The sequence below is a fragment of the Musca vetustissima genome, unplaced genomic scaffold (assembly GCF_032173495.1).
Source record: "Musca vetustissima isolate MV318-11 ecotype Yass unplaced genomic scaffold, APGP_CSIRO_Mvet_v1 utg47448, whole genome shotgun sequence".
Lineage (NCBI taxonomy): Eukaryota > Metazoa > Arthropoda > Insecta > Diptera > Muscidae > Musca > Musca vetustissima.
Genome location: NW_026879202.1, coordinates 111540 through 127126, shown reverse-complemented (window position 1 = coordinate 127126; position 15587 = coordinate 111540). Strand labels below are relative to the sequence as shown.

Sequence of the window (15587 nt, the reverse complement as noted above, 5' to 3'; positions counted from 1 at the left end):
AATGTCGATGTCCGAGAAAATATGGTACAGCTTATAGTCATTCGATTTAAACGCAGGTCGGTCGTAGATCTTTCGGAGAATTTTTCTCTCAAACACTCTAAGTGCTGCCTCATCTGCTTGCCAAAGTACCCATGCTTCAGATCCATATAACAGCACGGATATTTTCAGCGTCTTGTAGAGTTTGAATTTGATATGGCCGAAAGGAAAGTGACCTTGTTTCTAAACTGCTTGCGTACGAATTTCAAAACTGATGTCATTAGTTTTACTTATGGCATATAAAATCTTTGACTTCCTCGATGCTGTAGTTCGAGTCTACTGGACGTCTTGCGCGTTGATACCATGCATAGCCGTATTAATTTTGCAGGAATGTCCAACGCAGACATGATTTGTCACTCTATAGTTGTCACTTGTCACTCTATAGTTGTCACTTGTCACTCTATAGTTGGCACATATCGTCTTGTCTCCTTTTTGTGTACGGGACATAGATTTTGAACGGATTGGATTATTAGTTGAGTTAAAGGTCGTTTACATTGTACCGGATTTGGTCAACCCAGTGGGTTTAAAATTTCAATTCCTTTGAATATATGTCAAATAAATCCTCATGAAGTAGGTTAACCCGGTAAAAAGTTCTAATGTAAATGCCGTATTACCGTACCCGCCATGCCGTCGCTTAAAGCTGACCAAGTAAACCGACTATATCCACAATAGTAGTTGAGATTTTCAATTAAAATTTTAAGGAAACGTTCTTGAGAAGTTATAGATTTAAATTAAAAAATAAATAAAAAGTCAGTTTTAACGGTTAATTTGCTATTAATTTACCTGTTGTAATGGAGAGTTTAGACTATGCCTTCTAAATCTAAATCGACACGATTTGTCAATTGATATATCAAATCCGAAGGATTTAGATTAATATTAAAATGAAATGAAGTTGATTTGTCACATTTCACTGATTCCATGATTTCTGTGGCAATTTTTTAATCAATGTTTTCATAGAAGAAACGATTATTTTTTGGGACAAAAACAGGTTTGTATTTGAAATTGTCTCATTTTAGCATCGGGTTTAGAGCAAATCGAGATATTGAGTGGATTAAATGTATGGTAAATCGAGGTATATTCAGCTATATTTACCACAAATTAAATGGACAAAAACAAGGTGTATATGGTTTTAAACTTTTTTCTTTATTGTTTGTAAAGCAGATTGTCAAAAACATTTTCAATATTACATTTCGATTTCAAAAATTGTCTTTAAATTTAGGATTTTTTAGTAATATAAATTCAAGAAAACTACATTCATGAGGCGGACGGAAAAGAAACCTAGGCTTAAATCAGTTATAACCCCGTTCGCCGAATGGTCCACATATTTTATGTTATGTGTGGAAATCTGTCCATAAATTCATGATACTCATAAAATCGAGGGGATTATATTGGAATCGGCCCCTTGGTGCTTGTCACAATTCTCGGCGAAGGTTAAATACGCCTATGGAAAGACTTTAAACCGTCAACACTATTTCCATGATTTAAGGGCTAAACAGAATGTTCGCGTTGAGTTAAAGTTAAATTATATTTAACTCTGACGTATAACGCACATCAAGCGTTGGTGTTATCGTTTCCTTGTGGTTGTTGTATTTTCGGTAACACATAACGCGACGGATGGTTCAACGCGAGCATTCTGCTTAGTCCTTTAGTCTTTGGCCGGGGATTTATGTCTTTCAATTTTCTTTAAGAAGGCAAGAAAACAACATCACAAGGAGCCTTGGGCTGTATGTGGGAAACTTAAAATTAATCGCGACCGGGTCTTAAACTTTATTTTTCACTGACCTAAACCGCCAATAACCCAAGAATACACAAATTCATTAATTATTCCTTAAAGAATAGTTCTTGACAAAAATAAATTAATAATTGTTTTTGTTTATTTTTGTCAAAAACTGGTTGTCAGCATGACAATTTAATTTCTATAACAACAATGTTGTTTTTGTAAAATATTTGTTGTTGTATCTGATGCATACACCTTATTAAATACACCTTGGACAAAAACTATATGGCCTTATTCTGGATGTCAGTTCCACGTGAATTTACTCGCTCTTCCCCTTCGACTTATTCTGAACAGCATTTTCGCATTCTCGCTTTCGCTTTATTCTGAATGAAGTTCGAAAGCGAAAAAATCCGCTTTGGGAAAAATTAGGTATTCTGGATTATTGGGAATAGGGAGCTGAATTCAAAGGGAGCTGACTACAAAAACATAAGTAATAAATATTTTTATGAAAAATATTTACACAATACTTATTCTATGACGATTTAGAATATTATAAATGATAGTTAGCAAATTTTTAACTGGAAAACAACAAATAAAATGCCATTGGAAATCCTATGCATGCTGAACCAGATATTGCCAAGGAATGTGTTACGTGCACCTCTGTTTGGACTGCGGACAGATGCATAATGACTCCGACTAACTGAGCCGTCTTTTTCTCCAGGGTGTAGTCCCAACCCTTCTGTCCTAAATGAGGCACGCAACAAGTTTTTTTTTTTCTAGCAAACATTCAAAAACACTTACAACCAAATACTTCACTGCATTATGGAAACCAACACCTGATGGCCAATGTTCTGCCCACCCAACCTTGATCACAATCTTCCTTGTCTTTCCTTATGTGATCCCACAACCCGCCCACATCACATCACTTACCTCGTCTTCAATCCTCCATTTTTAAATTACTAACACCTCATCATTTCGATCAAAAATCCTTATATTTAAATCATATTCACTAATACTAATTATACTAATTTTAACACAAAAGAAATTTAAATAAAAAAATACGTTTAACAAAAAAAAGGTCTAATATGGGTTGAACAAAATAAATAAAATCTTTTACATAAAAAAATCAATTAAGAATACACGGAGTTTTTCTTTCATATATCAAATTCAAAGGCGAATCGCCAGTGAAAAAATTCAAAACGATAGGTCTTGTGACCAATACATCAATATATGTTTGGGTTTTGAGTAAATTATATCACAATCATAGGTGATCATTCAAAGTAGCATGAAAATAAATTCCTAAATAGATTGCCTAGGTTATGTTTCGATCAGAAATCCTCCTATCCTCTAAAGAGCTCTTTTGGGGAATAATTGGGGGTTAATAACTTGTCAACGTTAAACTGGAAATCTATTTTTTTGGAAGTTATAAAAAAAATGATAATTCAAGGATCCCAAAACACAAACATTTGCATGCATAAAACAAAAGAAAATAGATTATTATAACATAAAAACTTAAAAATAATAATTAGATCAGTTAATAATAATAAATAATAATAAATACTAATAAATAGAAATTATCAATTATATATGTGTCAAATTCAGTTTCTTTTTTTTTTTTTTTTGATTTTTGATATCTTTAGGTCTTTTTATAATGACCACAATTTTTGGGATCTTTAGTCCTCAAGGAATGGTTCGCTGGGATCTTTCTTCTTATTTATTTTTTTGGGACACAAATAACAAAAGGCTGTAGTCTGAGCTTACTGTTCCCATACGATATTTATTGTCCACAGCCAAATTTTGTCTTGGTGCTGAACTTGGATAGAGTGGAATGTGTGGATTCAATGTCTGGAACACATGTGGTGATAGCATCCACGGTAATATGCGGGCTGTATAATCTTGGAAGATAACAATGTTCCTACCTTATTTGGGGGTTTTGTCCTGGGTTTGCCACTGATTTGGAACTTATCTCCAGGAACAAGGTAACACACCAGCGAATTCGGTCGGCCTATCAAACACGACAATTATTTAGTTTTCTTATTTTCCTTAATTATATGTTTTTAATTCTAATAAAATTTACCTTTACTATTATCCGCTGGCTTTTAAGTTATAATTGTGTCGGACTTAAAATTTCCCCCGTTTTTTGACCTCCACAACAATCCTTTCCTAAATAAAATTTCACTTAATTATGCACTTCGTTTCACCAAATATTTTTATCTCACTTATCATACCTCTTTTAATTTAATTTGGAAATTTTGTTTTATACAGGTTTTCCTTTTAATTATTAGGTTTTCACTTCGTGGTTAAATTATCTTTTTAAACAGAAAAGAGGCTTTCTTCGCTCAGCACCATATAACTGACTACATTTTTCTCACAAAGTGCCCTCTTTTATAACTTTTTCTGGGAGCAGAGACAATTTTCCAGATCTCGACATTTTGTAAAAGTCATTATACCTATCCCTTTCCTAAATTAATCCATTGTTCCTTTTCTATTGTAAAAATTATAATTTTGATCTCATTGTCTCTTTTAAGAGCACCGAATATGAGGTTACATCATCGTTAAGAGAGTCTTACCTGTGTCGGTAATACCGATCTTTAGCAGAGTACCTTAAGATGATAGCACATACTATCCATCAGCTGTTTCTGATCATATGGTTTACAATCCACATGAAGTTTTGCAATACACAAAACGTAAATTGGCAGCAGACGGACAAGAAGGCGGTAAGTATACTTTTTTTTTTGTATCGTTCCAATTGTTTTTGCATTTTTTTCTTTTATTAATAATTTTTCTTCTTTTCTTTTTTCAGATGTGGTTTGCCGTATGTGGAGGGATGAGGTGGCTGCCAAAATAACCAGAGTGAGATGTTACAATCCGCCGAAATATTTTGGTGGTCACCACATTCAACCACATGGGCAAACTCTTCCTGGGCTAGTCTCCGATGGTGAAGGAGACTACCCCGCAACAATGAGTGTATCCAAAAAAAAGGAACACTCCAACGTCCTGGCAACTGAAAAAAAATGCCAGTCGATCTTTCCCCACAAAAACAAAAGGCTCTTGGGCATGGCTAGTCATACCCGCATTCTATGGCTACCCCCATTCAGTGTCCAAGGGTCTTCTTTTTACAATATTAGATCCCCTAGCTCCCCCATCTTTAATAACATTCGGGAGTTAGGGTTAATATGCATGGTATAGAGACCGCCATGAAGGCAAAAAGGTCTCACTCAAGGGTCTTTCCACGCAAAATTTTTTTTGCGTTCATGGACGGACTTAGGGTTTTTCGAGAAGGGCCCCGCAACAAATGTATAAAGGTAATAAGGAATATTTAAGTCAAGTTTGATGCATTTTGGAGGCAAAATACATACATTTTGGTTGAGTATCTGTCTCTCAAGAAAAAATTTTGAAAAAATATGGAAAAACTAAATTTGCATGATGAGCATCTTAACAGTGAAAAACTTAAAAAAATTATGAAAAAATAAAGCTACAAAAAATATTTTTTTTACAAAATTATCGTGTGCATGATTTGAAGGAACAAATAAAGGAGTTGGAGCAAATCATAACATAACTGACCACTTTAAGAATTTGGGGAGATAAATATCGAAATTAAATAAAAAGGCACACAATTATGTAGTCAAATAATAAACTGTGAATTAATTAATTCAATCGCAGATTTCTTCCTATTATTCGTTGTGTTTTTGCCATCATAAAAAATGTTCTTTTAATTGCAATCTATTGTAGTTGTTGTACCAAATTGCATCAAAACAATGAACAGCTGTTTCACATGCCATATTGTAGGTTGCCATATTTTTCAAACATCAATTTATTTTCTTTTAATTACAAAGCATTTATACAGCGGATTCTTCTTAAATAACAATAAAAAGTAACAATTTTTAATCATAAAATCAATAAATAAAATATTGAAAAATATTACACAATTAGATTACAATGGGACAACACACATTGCAACTTAAATTACAATATGGCAACACACATTACAACTTAAACTGCAATATGGCAACACGAATCTTTTTTTCAACCACCATTTTCGAAATCTCGAATCCGCATCTCGCATTTTTTGCATCTCCCTATTCATTCAGAATAAGGCGAGAATGTGAAAGCGAAAAATTTTTACATGCGAGATATCTCCCTAGCAAATATCCAGAATAAGGCTGATAGTCTAAACGCTCCTTAAGAACTAATTACAATACAAATAACCCATATCAATCTGTCTACGAAATTTACAGTAAACAGTCTATTCCCGTACTGCAAGAATCTACTCGAATCTACAATTTTCTTCGATATCATAAAGGGAAATTCGTCATCGTAGTAAAAAATAGTAGATTCTTGCAGTACGGGAACAGACCAAAAATGTATATCAATAACTGAATCATTAAGTGTACTAATAATCTATTAGACACCTGCAGTACTAAACCAAATATATTTATCACATTTCATTTAGATGTAGACTATCATTACCTCTACCATAGGTAGATGGCGTTCTCTCTACTTACCCTTTATTAATTGCATTTAATAAGTAAATAAATTTTATTCGGTTATCATATTTATCTATTATTTTTTATTATGTTTCGAATACTGTTACTAGATTTTAAATGGTAATAAATAAATGCAATAAAAAAACCAAATTTAATAATATAAAAAAACTTATATTATATCACGATTAAATGAAATTAAAAGTGAACTACGTTTAAAACAATATAAATGTATTCCAAATTAGAATGTAGTTCTAAATTATGTAATTTTAAAAATTATTGGTATGTTCCCGTACTGCAAGAATCTACTACTTTTTACTGCAATAACGAATTTTCCTTTATGATATCGAAGAAAATAGTAAAATCGAGTAGATTCTTGCAGTACGGGAACAGGCCATATGTTTATGACAAGACTTTTTCGATCATATTAAATCATGGTACAATTATAAAAGGTAACAGCAAATCCCAGCTGATTTGATTCCAACGTAATACTAGTGTCAATATGAATTTGACAAATTATGTTTTTAAAAATCACCCAACAGGAAAATTGGGAACGCATACAATTTGAAATTGTTCTTTATTAAATGTGCTCCTGTATATAATTTACTCAATCTGCCTGCTGGGAAAGTTTGAGGAAGCAAATCTTTTTTCAAGGAATAACTCGCTATTCCCAGCATTTTCATATGTGTTACACATATATATGACAATGGCTCAATTATAGGAAAGATGTGGAAGCGATAGAAATATAAATTTGATAGATTTTCATTCATGTTTTTCAATTTTTATTTTGAGGATTCGAAAATATTTCATTTTCAAAATAAAAATAATTTGATGATAATTTGTTTATTTGTTTACATTTTTCTGTCAAATGAGTTGACACTAGTAGAACTTACAAAAACAAATTTCCATGTGGTTGTTGTATCGTTTTTTGTACAACAACACTTGCTGTTACCTTCTATTATTATACCATGATATTAAATTTGCATTTATCAAATGAGAACCGAAACCGAAAAAAGAAAATATGATATTATATGCCCTACAGACATTAAAACAACAACAATTTAATTCTAATACTACATTTACATCGAACGCGTTTTATGTAAACTTCATGACTATGTCGATAAAACATGTTTGGGTAAATGTTGCATACATCTCGTTGCATGGTATACAATGTAGTCTTAAGTCGCGTGTATACTATACATTTTATCGTGATAATAATGTAGCTTATCTGGATATAATAGCAAAATCGAGCTGAATTTAGAGTTAAATTCCGCTCGATTTTGCGATTAAATACCCAATATCCATTAAACAACAACAATTTAATTGGATTTGGTCCAAATTCTATGCTAAATAAAGAAAATTTCAAATACAACACTGCTATTGCACCAAAAACTACATCACTTCCACTAAAAATATGCTTCAAAATGGGTTAATATTGAAAATAGTAGCCTAACAGAAATATGGCAGATGTATTTGAAATCTTCTGGATTTAGAATTGGTTTTTAGAGCAAATCGAGATATTAAGTGGATATAATTTTGTATGGTGTATCATGGTAAATTCAGCTCGTTTTAGGAATTAAAACGAGATGAAGTAGTATCACTACGAAAAGATATAGTCCAAACGCGCAATTAGTCTACATAATTGTACACATTAAATTACATTCCTATATATATATATATATATATGTATATACAAATAAGGACGTTAATCACTAGAACTTCTTATGAAAATAATATTATTATATTGTTTGTGTATTAAATACTTACTGTAATACTTCTAAATTTGATTTACATATGTAAATACTTATCTATACTAATAAGGTTTCATTTATAATACTACTTGCAAAAATGTATAATTTCGATATATGTATATATGAATATGTTTGTATAGATATATGTTCTAATCGTTAATGTATTAACTATAACAAATAATTTGTGGTGGGTCTAAGTTAATTTGTTTTTGATCTACTACATATTTTGGTATATAATTTTTTATTTTAGAAAAATTATATTTTTTCTAAGTTTTAATACAAAAATTGTTGAATTTAATTTATAAAAAATTGAATTTATTAATATAAAATTGTTGAATTTAAGTGTTTTAGTATAAAACTTTTATATTGAAAAATATCCAAAAATTAGCTCATAAAAAATGTGGTACATTGTGAATCTAAATTTGAAACTTTTATATTGAAAAATATCCAAAAATTAGCTCATAAAAAATGTGGTACATTGTGAATCTAAATTTTGAATAGAATAAACTGTAAATGACACATCTTTTGGTCTGTTGGCCTTTATGATATCGAAGAAAATAGTAAAAACTAGTATATTCTTGCAGTACGGGGACAGATTTTTTCTATTGTACCAGATTTCGTTAAACCAGTGGGTTTAAATTTTCAATGCCTTTGTATGCATGTCAAATAAATCCTCATAAAATATGTTAACCCGGTAAAAAACTCTAATGTGAAATTTTATAAATTGCTATGCTGAAAGGGAATACAAAACAAATAAATAATATTTTATATTGAAATCTTTAACACTGTATAATTTTCATCGTTAATTATTTTGTATATTTGTAGCATGTTCGTTATATTAAAATATTTGTATAAAAAATATGTCTTAAAACCAGGAAATTCGTTCGTTATAAAGAAAGTTCGTTTTAACCGGGTTTCGTTATAAGCGTTCTCGACTGTATTATATTTTTCCTTGGATGCGTATTAGTATTACCCTTATTCATACGCACTGAGGTTCCAAAGGCCGAATTCCATTCAATATCATTTTTATTACCATTTAGTACTCTCAATACGCATAAGCACAAATTTCCGAAATCTTTCTTATTTCCAATTTACAGATTCAAAATTAATCAGAATTCCAATTATATATTTTAGCAAACAGGTTCCACATTTAGTTCCATTCAGCACTTATCGAAAACATAAGTACACATCATTAAGACTACCTCCATATATCAACCGTACTTCTAATAATTGGTCTGTTCCTGTATTTTTTTACTAGTAAAACTAGTAAAAGGGAAACACTTCAAATCGCTCTCAGAGTACAAAATAATTTGAAAAGTTCGGGAACGCAAATCTAGTAAATATGCCAAAATAAGATGGCAATTCTTCGAAATCAACATAACAGCCAATCAGAAGTAGGCATTCCTGTTTACCATTTTTATTCGGCCAAATTTCTCGAGTAAAAAGTTTACAAAGATAACGCCATTTTTTACCAGCTTTGTAGGTTCAGGATCGGATTTCGAGTAAAAAGTTGCAAAACTTATAAAATTAGTAGATTATTTTATGATCACTATAAAATATTTGTCAATTTTAAATCTGGACCAAGGCATAACTATGGAAGGTAGTCTCATTTGAAAATTTAATAATGACAACCCTTTTTTAATATGGAATTCATATATCATATTTCATTTCAAATAAAATGAAAAAAATTCCATAACATTTCTAAAGCAGCACATTGCTATCAAAATTAAACCTAGGTTCTTAAGGGCCCCATACACTATACATCATGACGTCATGCCGATGAACCCCTTTTTGTATATGTGAGATTGACTAGTGTATGGCAAACTCTTCAATCACTATTCCAAAAAATCGATTTTTGTCCAAAAAATCACATTTTGAATCGTAAATTCAGTTCTTTTTATTTCGTCACAATTTTATTATTTGTATACTCAAAATTATATACTGCCAACTTTGAAAATGAATAAAATTCACCAGATTGAAATGGTTTCATTTTCAAAATCAAAACTATTTTGATTTTCTTCATGCATTGTGTGTGTCACACATACATAAATAAACTTTAAAAAAATAACACATACTATGATAAATGCTGTACGGCATGATGTACATTGTATGGGGCCCTTTACAAGCTATATTTATAAGTTTTAATGTCAGGGAACTGCAAAATATTTATAAATATAAATGATTTAGCAATTTTCGCTTCTGTACACATGATATTTTTATTTAAATTTTGAAAGCTGAATGCTGTCAAACGAAATTTATCAAAAAATTGGAAACATATGACTGCCTGAGACTACCTTGTATATTCATGCCATGAACTGGACATTTAAAATATAATTAATATTTTCATTCATAATTTCAAAATTATTTTTCAAATTGTCTGAACGCCTACGTCACAAAGGCAATTTTTAATTTTTTGACAATTAATGCATGAATTCAATTGTCTTATACTGTTCTGTCGCTAGTAAACGCAGGATAATTTTTAATATAAAAAATAGGACTTGATAATGGGTTTACTTACTTTATGAGGATTTATTTGACATGTATACAATGAAATTGACAATTTAAACCCACTGGATTAACGAAATCCTGTATTATGTAAACGTACCATAAATATTGGGTAAAAATGCTTTGTTTTGTTGCTATTGTCTATTCAGAAAGCCAAAAAAAAACATTTTTTTTAAATTTTTACTCTTATATTCTAAATATTTTGCGGTTTTTGAGTATTGGTACACCATCATACACATATGATTTCCTTCATTTGGTGTTGTTTAAGGGAACCCCCCCCCCATTCTCGATTTGAATTTTTTAAGATTTTCAATGGGCTGGTAAATCAATACCAATGCTTGTTAAGGTTTGTAACTTTGCACATATATAATTGAAGATTTAAAAGAAGAAAAATAATTTACAACAAAATTTTGTTATTTTGTTGTTGTTTTTTGTAATTAAAGAAAAGTCCTTATTTTTTATGGCGGGCATGACAACTCCTCACTGGAACATCGGAATCCGAAAATTCCAACGGTGTGAGAAAGAGTACATGTCTGGCTCTCGTATGAACCAGGATTATTGACTTCGCTCTAAAATTAACAAAATGGTGGACCTTTGAAAAAATATTTTTGGAAAATCGCCGATTTTTGACCAAAAACCAAATTAAAAAATAAGGAAGATCTTCACCGATTGGCTTTATCCTAGTTCATACGAGAGCTATACACTCCCAGAGAAACGATGGAAAATTTAGAACCGATTGGATTATTAGTTTTTGAGTTATCGTGCCCGCCATTCGCAAAAAAATGTTTAGAGAAAAACGCGTTTAAAGTTTGAGAAACCCTTTAGCCGTCACTTGATGTTGACACACTAAATCGGATATATCTTCAAAAGTTCTTGAGATTTTCACTTGAAATTTTGTAGAAACATTCTTTAATCAGTGTAGATTCGAATTATATCAACAAAAATTTTGACCCCGAGAATGGGGGGGGTCCCCTTTGAACTAAATTTTGTGTTCAACATTGAATTGAAATAAATTATAATTTCTACTTTTTAATATCTAAATATATATTCATTTTGTATATATGTATGTATCTAGATAACATTGATATGCACTATTTGCACTAAATGTTTATCTAAATGATATATAATGATCATTACATATAATTTTCTTGTTGTTGTTATTGTTTTTCATTTAATAATTTAATACTATAACTATTAATAACAATATTTACATACTATATGAGGCGGCCATGGATGATTGATATTGAATCGAATCTGCCTACATTATACTCACATGGAAAAATACCCACACACACCCACAATATGTATGTGTGTTTGTATGTAATATTTCTGAAATAGTGAGCGAGTGAGCTGTAGATTCTGTCTTGAGGCATTTTTATTTGATTTCTCTTTATAACTTTTGACTGGCGATCAGACCACTTCAAATAATATGATCACTATCCTCCTCCTCGTCAACGACGTCTCTGCCATCGTGATCCAAAAGGGCTGAATTCATTTTCGGCCCCATTATATAATGGTGACTCGTATACCAATCATAAAGTAAATCTCACAAAATCGTACAAATCGCAAATAGAGCGATCACAAAGAAGACCATGGCAACGATATCTTTGTGTAGGCTACGATCTCGATAGAATGGTCGGGTACTGTACGATTCTTTGCGGACACGATTCAACAGCCATAGTGGTATCACCAGCTGCATTATATCGGGTACCATAAAACCAATATCGCGTACAATTTGATGGGCATAACCTTCACCGCGTACCACATTTAAAAAGAATTGATCGAAACTGCTGGCCACAATGTGCAGTATCGCAATGCCAACGATGCAGAAGATTTTTTTCGTTGTCACCAGATTGGTGCTGTCGGCCAAATGCATTACCATAACAGAGGCCATAATTTCGGTTAACTGAATGGAAAATAAAAAAGAAAAAGACAATTTAGTAAATATAGACTCTAGATATATGTTTAGAATAAATATTAAGTGGTTTAAAGTTTGGACCAAACGTGTGGCATTTAAACTGCTCAAGTAGTCTTTCATATCCAATAGAAATTTTCCTTCTGGTGACTTCATATACTCACACACGTCTTTCATACACAATAGGGTTTCCTCCCCAACATCCTGTCACACAGTGTTATCTTAATATAAAAATCTGATTATTACATTATCACATTACTTACCGTGAAAAATAACTGATGATTCCACTGCTGATAGTAATCATCATTGTAATAATTCAGATATGCCCACCATGCATAATAATGTGAGAATATCGACAAACTGAAGAGTACCAACATTGAATAGCGCACCCGCTGTTGCATTATCAGGACAATCAGACGTTTGATACACTCGTACAGGCCAATGACCGCGATCACTGTCAGCAGCCACATCTTAAAAGTATTCTGTGTCGCATTGAAATACATGTGCTTATAGGCGGCCACACCCGATTCATAGGGACCCTTAAACACTGTATCCCAACAGGAGCAGGTACAAAAATGTTTATCCACATAGCGGGCATAATTCTCCCAAAAATACCATAAAATTGCCATGTGTGCGGGTGGTATTAGCGCGGGTGCCAGAGTGCCACATGCGGCCGGTAACCATTTGGCATCGAACATTTTCGTTAAGTGTACAGCTAGAATTTTCATCGTTGTTTTTTTCGAAATTGTTCGTTTTTGTTGGGTAAATTCTATTTTGTTTGTATGTGAGTATGTATATTTGTTTTTGTAGAAAAATATGTAAATCACAGCAATTCCATGATATCTGAAAAAAAAAAATGGGAATATATGTTAGTTACAAAAATTAGTTCTGTTCCAGTGCTTTTTAATTGTAAAGCTACTTAAAGGGAGAAATGTCTAAATCGTTCCCAGACTACAAAATAACTAGGAACGGAAAGCTAATAAATATGTCAAAATTAGATGACAATTTACTAATCCAAAATTCCCGAAAAAAAAATTTTACAAAGATAACGCAGTTTTGCTTTAAATTCTCTTAAATTTGGTTGAAAGTTTTACTAGATTTGTGGGTGGGTTGCCAAAATTAGAACTATAAAAAATGGGTTGAGGCATCGGGTTACCTGAACACACTCGGAAAACACCACATGCAAAAGAATCGAACAAGAAAACCAAACCTCCCAAATGTTGACCCCCGCAAACATATGAAGGACCAGGATCTGCGAACTGGAGCAGTTTTCGCTTTGGCTGATGCAGTCAAAAAGTACAAAACCGATATTATTGTATTACTGGAAATGCGATGGAAAGGGACAGGCGTAAGTAAATCAGATGATTACGCACTGTATTATAGCTGCCATGAAACGAGAAATTAATTTAGCTGCGGATTTATGGTTAACAGGAGAATAAAAGACCTCGTCTCCAGATTCACCTCAGTAGATGAGCGAATTGCTATAATCCGTATAAAAGCGAAGTTCTTGTACATCATTTTTTTGTGCTCATGCTCCGCCGGAAGACAAAGACATATTTTACAAGCGTTTAGGAACTGCTAGGAGATTTTAATGCAAAAATCCCACCGTCGGAAAATGCGTCCTCCATGAAGAAACATCAGACAACGGCATGAGGTTTATTGACTTCGCGGCAGCAAAAAAGCGTGGTAGTTAGCAGCACCAGATTCAAGCATCTCGATATACACAAGACCACCTGGATTTCTCCTGATCTGCTGAAAAATAATAAAGAAGCTGTGGCCGATGGGTTACCAGCCGAACTATTCAAATGGGGTGGTTATTAGCATGTACCAACTGATTAGTACAATTTGGCTATGCAATGCATACCCAATGATTGGAACCTCAGCATTCTGTGTACCGTGCACAAAAAGGAGATATGATATGTGTCAACTATAGAGTAATAAGTCTCCTTCCCATCGCATATAAAATGCTATCCAGCGTACTGTGTAAATTGGACCATTGGCCAGATTTTTACTCTGCGCCAAATCCTGCAAAAGACCCACAAAAAACACATTCCACCTATTCCTCGACTACAAAGCTGCATTCGACAGCTCTATTCAGTCTGAGGTTTTTAAAGCCTTTGAACAAATTGAGAAGGACTCGGACAACTGTGGAACTTGAAAACTACAGCTTCGAGGTAGTCAATGATTTTATATACCACGGTACCGACATAAATAAAACTAATAACATCAGTTAGTTGATAGTGTTGGCCAATAGATGGTACTAGATGGTCTAAGTGAGCAATTTAAAAATAAGGCCACCTCTTACCAGACCAAACTCACGCTCTACAGGACGCTGATACTACCCGTGCTAGGAATATGAATTAGAAGCATTGGTACTTGTGCAAACAGCTGAGGCAGCTCTGGGAGTGTTTGAGAGAAAATTTTTCAGAAAGATCTATGAGGCAATCTGCGTTAACGGTGAATATCGCCGTCGAATGAACCATGAGTTGTACCATCTATTCTCGGACATCGACATAGTCAGACATATCGAACTGCAGCGGCTACGTTGGCCCAGCTCAAGAGGCATATAAAAGCGAGCCAACTGATAGTTCACGTAGAAGGGGAAGGCCACTGATTCGATGGAAAGATCAAATGGAAGACAATATTTCGGAACTTAGTCTTTCAAATTGAAAGAGCTGCGCACAAAATCGACGCGCCTGGAAATCTTTTTTAAGCTCGGCTTATGGAACAAATGCTAAGAATTCTAAACCAACATTTGTAAATAAACTCAATTTTTCCGATTTCCGTACGACAGATTTATCGATGATTGTCGATTAATGCAAATTTTAATTTGCTTTTAACTTCGTTAATTAACGAAAATGTTTTAAACATCGCAGATATCCGACCAGTTGACTTTATTCTGTGGGGTTTAGACCCACTCTATGATTTAGGCCTTAGAACACAACGACATGTGTGTTATACGCCAATTTCCCAGTTGACATGCTCGAACAATCTGTTTTTTAGGCTGCGATTTTGGTACACTTAAAGGTTTGTATTACTAAACAGAACACTATTCAAATTCGTCTGTTTATTTTTTTAAACCAATCCATTTTATTCAACATAATTGAAAATTAAAAAGTTGTCCATTTTATTTTTTACAAACATTTGCATTAATTCGCACACACAATAATTATGCAATT

General features: G+C 32.7%; 1 protein-coding gene across 1 annotated transcript; it reads right to left on the bottom strand.

Annotated features, from left to right (window-relative positions):
* Positions 1-12025: 12025 nt before the first annotated feature.
* LOC133324005 (uncharacterized) lies at positions 12026-13130 on the bottom strand. Its single transcript, XM_061532903.1, has 2 exons — positions 12672-13130; positions 12026-12399 (listed from the first exon to the last, which is right to left on the bottom strand). The coding sequence occupies exons 1-2, from the start codon at positions 13104-13106 to the stop codon at positions 12040-12042; spliced, it is 795 nt and encodes a 264-aa protein (XP_061388887.1). The 5' UTR covers positions 13107-13130; the 3' UTR covers positions 12026-12039.
* Positions 13131-15587: the final 2457 nt, after the last annotated feature.

What these genes read in the sequence shown, in the direction of transcription:
- LOC133324005 (XM_061532903.1), bottom strand. Translation starts at nt 13,106, where the DNA reads ATGTTCGATGCCAAATGGTTACCGGCCGCATGTGGCACTCTGGCACCC. An exon ending in ATCATCAGTTATTTTTCACG is followed by an intron (nt 12,400 to 12,671) that starts GTAAGTAATGTG and finishes TTTTCCATTCAG; the next exon opens with TTAACCGAAATTATGGCCTC.